This window comes from Pezoporus flaviventris, unplaced genomic scaffold, assembly GCF_033815535.1.
Source record: "Pezoporus flaviventris isolate CSIRO_AGI_PZ_B2104156 unplaced genomic scaffold, CSIRO_AGI_Pfla_v1 ptg000031l, whole genome shotgun sequence".
NCBI lineage: Eukaryota > Metazoa > Chordata > Aves > Psittaciformes > Psittacidae > Pezoporus > Pezoporus flaviventris.
Window position 1 is genome coordinate 31,611,940 of NW_026892579.1, and position 10,939 is coordinate 31,622,878.

Below are 10,939 nucleotides of genomic sequence, written 5' to 3' on the forward strand. Positions count from 1 at the left end.
GATTCTCATGAATCTCAAATTTACCCAACTTGGGAGGACTGTAGGTTTTAACTGTTCACTACCCAGCAACCATAACCTTAACTTGCCTCAAGTTGGTCACTGTGATGACAGTAAACTCCCAACTATAATCTGCAGAATGTCATGGGGTGGACGAGTCATCATCTGATCACGCCTTTATATCTTAGCCATAAGTCTCAGTTTTCTGCCTCCTCTGTGTATATGCAATGCTAAAACCAGCCCCTTATTGAAGGGTCATTTGTATTTATGCAAACTTTTTTAATTACAAAACCAATAATTCCAACTGACACCTTATCCCCTTTTTCCTGTCTTTTCATTTCAAAGACTGACTTGAGAATAGTGGGATTAATGTTACCTAATGAGAACACTAAGAATGATGTTGAGACAAGAATTTGGTTAATACATAAAAGTTCTTTTGATCAAAATAGATCAATACACTTTTATTATCAAACAATAAATAAACTAATTATGAGAAAGAGCATAGAACATCAATGGACTACACTAGTTTCCCCAGAAGCCATTCAAAACTGTGATTCTAGTGACACCTAGTGATCTAACTGCTATAAAGTTTGTGACTGCAGAATTATAATCCAATGCTTAGTTACTCAGTTTTAAATAAGAAGCCAAACCATTACATGTTTTTGTCAAACTAACCGAGTTTGAGTTTAGAATTCTCTGGAGCATCAAATAGAGATGATACTCAACATGCTGACCTTCAGTAGCTGTTATTAAATTCTGGATAATAATCAGCATAGATTTAAACTGCACTAAAATTTACATTAATTCAGAGATTTTTTTTTTTATTCAGAGAAGCTAAACATAATAAATTTGACCACTAAATATGTTATGAGCATTTTTTACTTTGCAGAAAAAACTGAATGTAAATGATTTATCTATCATGTTTGTGACATGAGTTACTGTACTAAGAATATGTCGGTAAAGTTTCCCAGTTATGGGTTAGATTAGGTATTCTTAATTTGTACATAGATTATAGTAATTCTATTTTATGTAGGGTTCTTTTTGTTGGGTTTTGTTTTTTGGGTTCTTTTTTTAGGTTGCTCATTGAAGTATTTCAATTAAAGTACTATTTTTTTTTTCAGTGATCCAAAAGCTGTCACTCATTTTGAATTAAACTTATTATTTATTTGCATGACTCTTAAAACAAGTCCACGATTATGTGCACTATCTTTAAAGTCGGACATATCTATAATTCTTAGAAAACACAAAAGGGAAACAACACATTTTAAAAAAATTAAGAACGTATTTACTCTAGAGTTGTTACATTTTTAGGAAATGCAATTGTCATCTTAAAAGAGTCTTCTTCCTAATCAAATTACTTCCTAGTAAACTGTAGAACTCCATTCAGTTTGGATTCAAATATATGCTTATACTGTGAAGCAGAAGTTTCCAGTAACAGTTCAACAAGGCAATGTTCACCAAATACTGTACAAACCATTATAAGGTGTTCTGGCTTTTATGGAGAAAAGCGAGTACTATAATATTTTCAGATCATGGGCATGTTCCTCTGAGAGGCTCAAGCACTGCTCAGGGGAAGATAAAACTAGTGGGCATGCATAACAGTTTGGAAGTAGCTGTTAATTGGGAGTATTTTGCACAAACCAGAACCACCAGGAAATGCTGGAGTAATTGCTTATGATTTGCTTCCTTGTCTGGTGTTTTTAGAGCTCAAACATAAAAAACTAGCATTCAGATTAAATACCATATACTGCAGCATCCTGTTTCCAAGACCAAGATTCCCAGAAGTATGTAAAAACATGAAAACACAGCCAAACATTCCCAGTTTACTTTGCTATGTTCCACAGATTTCTGGTTTAAAGATCATCAGATTCAATACTGTACATGTTTTTTGACAAAACCAAATATTTAATTGCTTCAGCATTTTTTTTAACCAGTATAAATCCTTGCCGAATATGTCTCTGCAACAAGGAGTTCTCCAGCCTAAACTATGTTTTACTAAAAATAATCATTTATTGTTTTCTGTACAGGTATAAGTTACTCCTGGGGAGATTCCAGTTAGATCCTAGAGGAAAATTTGTCACAACAGCCATTGGAATAATCTCCCCAGGGAAGTGGTGGATTCCCAGCATTGGACAGTTTTAAGATTCACCTGGACAGAGTGCTGGCCATCTTGTATAGGCTGTGCTTTTGCCAGGAAAGGTTGGACCATGATTGTTGAGGTCCCTTCCAACCTGGTACTCTATGATTCTCTGAATCTGTCTCCAGATGTATTCATGTGATGATTTCCAACTCTTCTACTGGAAAATAATGTTAATTTCTCACTCAGCCGCCTCATATGAGCCTTGGTGTTCGCAAGAGTCTCTTTCCCTCCCACATTTTTTCCAGGCTGAAGCATTCTTGTCTTCCACTGTGTCTTACGAAACAACATTCCAAGTGTGTAACCATGATAAAAACCATGTCATTCCACTACATGAGGTTTTATATTCTATTTGATTTATGACTACTGCTGAGGTGACAATCATATGAAAACATTTCCTGTGAGTCTCAAAATCTTAAATTTCCCCTCATACAATACAATCATCTTTCCAATATACTTAAGAGGATTTAAGATTTAAATAGTCTCCTTGATATCAGTAAGAATTTTAATCCCTTCACTGTCTTAGTTTTGGTGTTACAGTATGAACACTAATAGCATAGCTGTGTCTATACTTACAGGAAGGTTCTGCAAAATAATTTGAACAACCATCCACATGCCAATTAAGATCAAGCAATAACTAAAATACTTTGCTTTGCACTGTGCTCCAACAGGAGTCATCCAATCCCCAGTCTACACTAAAAAGTCATCCCTTAGTATTACATTGCCTAAAATTAAATTTCACAGCATTTCTGACCATTCTGAGAACATTCCACTTGCTATTGAATAGAGCAGCTGGTTAATCAAGCCTTCTTTTTTTAGTAATGCTAAAACTTCAACTCATGCAAATTCTGCATTATTTGCTTACAGTTAGCAGGTTCAAACTGAGCTTCCATTCATACAGAAACACTTTTTACTGGCACGTACTATACTCAGTCCTCCCTGTTTACGTTGTCCCAGGGTTTAGACTGTCTTCTGCCTGCCAAACCTCTGAGATGATATGGTAGGCATACATAATTTCAAGTCACACACTTCAGTTCTCTCATCTTACTACAAAAAAAAAAAAATTTGCATGTATGCTAACAGACTGATTTTAATTTTGTGTTGTCTATATCTCATTTGTGTAATTCCATGACTAGTGAGACTATGCATTACTTTCTCTTACGTAAGCTTTTACGACTCCTGACCCATACTTCGCTTAAGAATATGATACTCCTATGAATTCTGCCAAGAGTATACATCAGTCTAAGTTTTATATTCTTGTGTACCTTTTTTGCACTAACTTTAAAGGTAGGAAAGAAAGATTACAGAGAATTTCAATCAATCCACAGCTTGGGTCTTCCTCCATAATAATACACGCCTATTCCAGATGAATCCCCCGTTCCAACAAACTTGTCTTGTAAGCCATATACTAAGACGTCACTTTGTCCCATGTCAACTTCAGAAAAAAAAAATATGCTAGCCTTCTCTTTCCTACAAAAGAGCTTAAGTCTTTTTCTTTGTTGCTTATATACAGCAATAAAGTTTCTTGAGGCCTTTACACCTCAAGGCTCCATATTGTCCCCTACAGTATCACATATCTAGCTGTCCGTCTGAGCTTTCTACAGTGCTCATCCACTCAATACCTGCCAGTATTGCACAGGTTCCTCTTGTAGTTAAACCGCTGTAACAGAGAAAACATTCCTTTATGTCACATCCTAGACTTGCCCCTGGAAGGCGCTCTCATTCTTTTGTTGCAGATACTACTCACCTGGACTTTTCTGGGATCCTTTTAGCACATCCAAGTCCTCAAACAGTTTATAATTCTTATGACTAAGGTTTCAAATTCCATATTTATACATTTAGCCATGTGAACAGCATATTTAATTTTACAACCAAATATTCCTACTGAAATGACCATTTTCCACACACTCAGTGGCACCAGGTCCAAGAAAGGTATATTCACACAGACAGAATTTTGCACCACCCTCATATTTGGGAGCTTAAATATTTCTTCCTTGGTGTTAAAACTGGATGCTTCTGCAGAACTGCATGAACTTCTTTTTCTGATGTGTATCAGAAATTTTATGGTTGCACAACATTTAAGTAGCTGCAGAGCTCAGCTTTGCATCCCCGTTTTTTATTTTTACTTTTGCACTTAGCATACTTCTATCTCTCCATGCGTATTACAACTGGTATAGGAGAGAGCCTCTTTGCTTACATTCTAATTTCTATCATCACAGCAATTTACCAATTGGAGTGCCTAACACCCGCATGTTCTTAAACATGTTTTTATACTTCATCTGAAATCTAAATTTGGCCTCACAACCATTTCGTAAACTCAGAGAAGCAGCTATGGACTAGCAAATTCTCATGGAATGGCTGCACAGCTAAATTTTCTTGTTTTTTAGTTTAACTTTTTCCTGTATGGTAGTTGAGAATCTTCAAGCAGTGCTGTTCTGAATCTTCCAAACATCTTAAAAGCCAGACTACATGTGGATCTTTTTATTTCTTGCTAGAAGATACTCTGTCTACAGAAGCTAAGTACAGAAACAGTACAATGTCCCTGATGAACTGTGCTTTTTCAAACAAAAAAGAAAATTCTATTCAACATAAGCATCTAGTCTTCACTGCCTATGCATGTCAGCTGAGAACAAAGGGGTGGAACACTGAATGATTCTACTATGGAACTACCTCGCTGCATTCATTTTTTAAGAATTAACATTTTATCTTTTTATACAAGTAATATGCTCTATAATAGCAAAAATGTCATAGGAAACTTATTTACTCATAGATTTATCACTATTTCAAATAAATTAAAAAAGAAACAAAACAAAATCTGTACTTCATTTTTTAAACAATACTAGAATCCATTATTGCTGGAATATGTCCCATATATTCACAAGCACTCACTTCTCCACCCAGAGTACAGAAACTATTTTTACGCCCATCTTCTGTGCTTTTCTCCACGTAGCCAAATGTCCATCTTTGAAGACTACATGGGTCACGTGCTTGTTCAAAGTTTTTGAAACCTGCAGAAGTACAAAGAGAGCTCATCTTTAAGTCCAATAATCAGAAAATGCCAATAAAAATGGACTATGCTAGCATATTTCAATGTATAAACCATTAGCATAAAAACTTATTCTAAACATTATGTCAAGGACTCTTGATCTTTCTTATCTCTGCAAGAAGGCTCAAGCAAACAAAACTCAAATCTCATTAGCCAAGCCAATGCAATGCACCCTAGAGAGCTACAGTAGCTTCCTTTTGCTCTCAAACTTCTTTTTTCTAGGTTACCATTTTCATCCCCCTGCTTGCTCTAGTTGTATCACTATCTTGCAACATTTTTATTCATGTAGCCCAACATCATTTCTTGTGAAACAACTAGTACAGAAAGTAGTGGAAAAACGGATTCAGAATTTTATTTCCTGAAACAGTGAGCCAAGTCAGTTCACTATCTCAGTTCACTATCTCAGCCCAATAAAAGGGAAGCAAGTGTCTGGAATAACAAAGGGGCAGGACTACCCCTTTTCAGTCATGGGGATCTGCTAAATAGGCTCATCTGTATTACCTGCCAGCAACTTCCACTATTTCTGGCTACTTTTTAATCAACTCGAAGATTTTTGAAGCCTTATGCTTTTGCCATTTTCTGTGAGAAAAATCTAATATCAGAAGAGAATAACATAGGTCTAACAGCACAGCACAAAATAACAAGAAATAGTTTTTAAATTATTCATTGATATTTGTACTTGCTTCTATAATAAAAACAGTTATTCTGTTCTGTCACTATCTCAGCTAAATTCACACAGAAAGAGAGGCTTCGGGGAGATCAGCACAATTTCACAAATTACAGTAAGATACACCTACACACACCCAATTGAAAAGCACTGGAAGCTCATGCAAGTCTTATTTAGAGCATGATGTGGGCTGTAAAGATCTCCATTAACTGGTGACAATTTGCAAGAAGGGAAAATACCAGATTGATTTGGTCTCTGGTTGAAATTCCACAGCTGGCAATTGAACATATTTTGCACCTGCAATTCAACAATACTTAATATGGGAAAAAAAGACATACACTAACAGATATATTTTTACTAGCACTTTCTGGAGTTGAACCACATTTGTGGGAGAGTAACTGAAAGAAGAAAATGTCATGTTACTCGGATTAGAAAACATTTTAGTAACAATAGAGCAGCTGCCTACAAGTTAAGAGAGCACAAAACAACATAAAGTACATACTTGAAAACAGCAGGCTTTATAGACTTTGATTTGATTTGCCCACAGTATGTGGCAAGCCCAATACTTCACAGCAAATGCATGCCATCATATTACTATACAAAGAAGTTTATAGATACATGCAGGCTTTAAATACATTTCCCATCTGTCACTAGTAAGACTTTTACAGTGCTTTCTTTTATTCTCAGGTCTGCGATTATCCTTCTTCTTGCACTTAAAAAACTCATACCACAAAGAAAGATACCCAATAAGCAAAACGAGCAAGCTAATTTCTAATTAAGAGCCTTCCTATTCTGTTTATTACAAAATGGTTTCCTTACTTTTGCTCCCATATCAAGAAGTTGCTGTTCAAAGGTTTCTGAGTAATTTTCTGTTCTGTTAGATGACCAAACTTCTACAAATGCCAAGATACCTGTATCAGACAAAAGAAAACAAACAGCTAATGAAGTATACCCTATGATAATATTGGGTAAACTGCCTTTCCAACAGAATTTTGCTTTCATACATGCTGCATTCAGTAGCAAATGTAGCTTTTAATAAACTGAGTGTCAGATGGTAGCAGCAGAATGCTCTTTTTAGAGAGCTTCTGTCCCTTATAACAGTTGTAATAGAATAAACTTAGAAGCTTGACACTACTTAAACAACTTTTCATTTACTCCATTTAAAATACACTACCAGCTTAAACAAGAAATGCAGTGCCTCTACATGACTACTTACTCTTATTAATCACTGCTCCTCTTCAGGTTAATAAAAAAATTTAAGACAACTTGATATAACACAAGTTACAGAATACAACAAAACAAATATAATGGAATTACTCCCTCCCAAAACCTGCAGAAAACAGCAAAAATATTACTTACCATTTTACAAATTAGTCCAAATTCCACCTTGTTTATACTGGATCACCACAAATTATGTACATATGACAGGAGCCAATACAATTTCATTGCCAGCTCTATTATGTAACTTTAGGTATATCACATTTAAGTAGCTTCCTTTATCAACCAGATTAATAATCTCTTCAAGGAATGAAATCAGCTTCAGTTGAGGTCTTTAAACAAACAATCCCAGAAGTAAGGACATGGAAGGATAAGCAAATGAAACTCATAACACTGATTTTACTTAGGATGTACACTAAAGTGATCTACAGCTCCATTAGCCATGCTAATTTCCCATTTTGAGTGGTGAGTCAGTAAAGTTCCAGAAAACTGGAAGAAGGCTGGTTCACAAGAAAAACACTTTACACAAACTGCAGGCCAGACAACTCTCAGAACTCATGAGTAAAACTGTCAATTTAAAAAGGTCAGCCTTGGCAAGCATTGCTTAATTATGTTGGTTACTATTTATGTCCTTCTGATTAATTAAGTAGTTTTCATCTGTTTTCTTTCTAAATGAAAATCTGAATAACTCTCCAACAGTAGAAGCACTTTTATAAAGATTAACATATTTTTGTAATTTCTAAAAATAGTTTTAACACACAAGAAATATGGAATGCAAACCACCTCCTTAGCCAAGCTATGTGGAAAAATCTTACTATAAGTACTATGACTTCAGATATATATGGGAACTTAACACAAGTTGACTCCAATGTGCTTTTAATTGTGCTCATTCGACTACTGGACCAAGACGGCTTTTGCCATATTTTCTTTTTGTCTTGATTGTTCTACTGAGAAAAAAAAAAAAAAGGACTTGCATTTGAAAAGCTAATACCTTGCTCTTACATCAAATATTTTAGAACGTTCACATTTATAATTCTCCTAGGAAAATGTTTTAGAGAATTTCAGTGAAAGTCGAAACTAGAAACTTGGACGAACATTACTTCAAGGCTGCATGCACCTGCAGTAGGATCAAAGCTGCACGTTACAGCAGTTAGCCAATTTTAGATAATCAAATATACTCCAACAAAAGACAAGGCACTTCGCAGTTTTTGTTCAATTGATAAAAAGGAAAATGAGAAACAGTCTGTAGTTTTTTCGAACTAGAAGAGGTCCGAGTACAGTTTTGTTCTTGCAAAGGCCAACTTATGCAGGAAGATCTCAGAGAAGATGGTGATAGTTGGGGAAAACAGACATCAGAGGGCAAGCTAGCGAGGCAGAAACTTAAAAACACGGAGAAGAAACTACACAGGATCTAGCCATGGCTGACCTAGCCAGAAAGAACGAGGGCAGACTCCGATACGTGGCAGCAGAAGGGGCCGCGGCACCGGTCGGAAGCCACCCGAAGGGGCGGTCGCCCCTACGCTCCCTGCCTGCAAAAGGATCCCAGCCCCTCCCGCCCCATCGCCTGCGCAGTCCGGCCTGGCCTGCGGCTGGGCACAGCCCGCCGCCCTCTGGGCCACGCCGAGGCCCCGACGCTCATTTTCAGGCTTGTTCACGATTAGTCAGCGCAGCTCCACAGAGAAACCCTTTCCCCATGGGAAAGCAACGCCACGGGGTCAAGCTGGAGACTGACCCGCCCTGAGGGCCGGACGCTCCCAGGGTAAAGACTGGGCGGGAAGGAGGCAAGTGACAGCCCAGCCGAGAGGGACCGGGCGAAGGACCTCAGGGATCAGCAAGGGCCTGCCCGCTCCAGCCCGGCGGCTCCCCTCTGCCCCTCGCACAGCGTACAAGCCGGTACCTTTCAGGACGGGCTCCATTCGCCGCGCGGCGCAACACAACACCAAGATTCCGGAACCCGCCACAGTTTAAATCCACCTCCACAGCGAGCCAGGCCTGCGCGCTGCATTAGGCTCCATCGGCGCGCCTGCGCGCTGCAGCAGGGTTCAGTCGCGCCTGCGTGTTGTTCGCGGGCGCGGGGTAGGTGCCGAGAGGGTGGGTTTAGTGGTGTTTGTGTGGTCCCGGCGTGTGTGCGAGTCTGTGTCAGGGCTGGATGTGTGAGGGATGTAGATCGGGTGTCGTTGGTGCCGTGGTTGTAGAAGTCGGGGACTCAAAGTAGTTCTGTCCGCCTGGAGTCTCCGAATCCTGTGTGCAGTTCTGGGCCCCTCAGTGCAAGAAGGACGTTGAGGTGCTGGAGCATGTCCATAGAAGGGCAATAAAACTGGTGAAGGGTCTGGAGAACAAGTCTTAAGAGGAGCATCTGAGGGAACTGGAGTTGTTTAGTCTGGAGAAGAGAAGGCTCAAGGGGGACCTTACTGCTCTCTACCACTGCCTGAACGGAGGTTGTAGTGAGGTGGGGGTTGGTCTCTCAAGTAATAAGTGATAGGACAAGAGGAAATGGCCTCAAGCTGTGCTGGGGGGGTTTACATTGGATATTAGTAAAACTTTCTTCACAGAGAGGGTGATGAAACATTGGAAGAGGTTTCCCAGGGAAGTGGTGGAATCACTGCCCTTAGAAGTCTTCATAAACCGTGTAGATGAGACAATCAATGACATGGTTTAGTGGTGGATTTGGCAGTCCTGGGTTAATGGTTTGACTTGGTGATCTTAAAGGTCTTTTCCAACCTGGTCGATTCTATGATTCTGGTTGTTTTTTTGCAAATAGGTGTGCTCCATCCAGAGAGCTCCAGCCAAGCCTAGCTCTGGGGGAAGTTCAGGGCATCCCAAACATAGCTGAAAATGTTTTGAAAAGGTAGACAATGAGTGAGTTGTCTCTGTTCATCATGAGAAGTTCTCAGGAGTCTTCTAGTTTGTAGGAAGGTGTGTCAGCACCAATGTCTTCTGAACTCTGGTGGCTCAAACTGCAGTGTTGAAGTGAAAAAAATAACAGAGAAAACCAAGCAAGCTGGGATTAGGGAATGACCATGGCCAAGCAGTATTTACAGAAGCACCCACAATTACTTGAGGGCAACTCTACCATTAACTGTAGTATGTTCACCCTTGCATGAAGTGGCTCTAGGGCTGGAAGGCTGGAGTGTAGCAAATGTGCTTCCCTAGGAAAAATGATATAATGAATAATAAAATAATAGAATTGATGAGTATAAGGAGATTTACAATCATAAAGTGCATTTTTTTTAAAGAAAAATGATGCTGCACAGCTTTATTACGCAACTCAGCTCAGAAGCACTAGCACTGCTATAAGGTTGTATAAGTTGGTGCTGTTCTGAAATCTTTGATGTGAAATCCTTGTCTCTTCATCTGAAAAATAATGCAGTAGAAATGGAAAAAAACATAGAGATACAAAACAAGGGTACTGCTTGATTTCCGTATGAGAAGTATCTATTTAGACAAAGACTCATTAGCTTGGAAAAGGAATGGTGAAAGGCAGATGTACTAGAGGTCTCTAAAATTGTGAACACATGGAGGTGGACATAGAGCAGTATATTCTCAATGAGAATTAGCAGGCTCCAAATGAAACTAGAAGATGGGGTGTTCTTGGAAGAGGTGTTTCCACATTGTGCCTCATCAGGCCGTAGAAGTGTGTTCAGAGTGTTGGCTGGTTTCTGGAAGGAAATTCAGCAAATTAGTGAATTCCATTTTGGGTCTATTAGAAGTGTACAAAACCACTTTTACCTCAGTAAAGCTCTGAATTGCAGATTGCTGGACTCTGAGAAGGTGTAGCAAACGCTCTGGGATTTTCTTTTAATCCTTTTTTCCGTCACCTCCCACTGGAAAAACAGTGTTGACATAGAAAGGATTTGGTGTGGTCCACTATGCC

The 10,939-nt window shown here is 38.7% G+C and overlaps 1 protein-coding gene across 8 annotated transcripts in view; it reads right to left on the minus strand.

Annotated features, from left to right (window-relative positions):
• MCPH1 (microcephalin 1) overlaps nucleotides 1-9,088 on the minus strand; it is a 122,543-nt gene extending 113,455 nt beyond the window's left edge. For 5 of the 8 annotated variants that reach the window (XM_061460646.1, XM_061460645.1, XM_061460649.1 and 2 more), the window contains exons 1-3: nucleotides 8,963-9,088; nucleotides 6,667-6,758; nucleotides 5,024-5,142 (exon numbers count right to left, since the gene is read on the minus strand). In XM_061460646.1, the coding sequence (XP_061316630.1) occupies nucleotides 5,024-5,142; nucleotides 6,667-6,758; nucleotides 8,963-8,981 (230 nt within the window). In that variant the 5' untranslated portion in view covers nucleotides 8,982-9,088. The other 3 variants (XM_061460647.1, XM_061460651.1, XM_061460650.1) reach the window with 3 other exon arrangements.
• Between the last annotated feature and the right edge of the window lie 1,851 nt (nucleotides 9,089-10,939).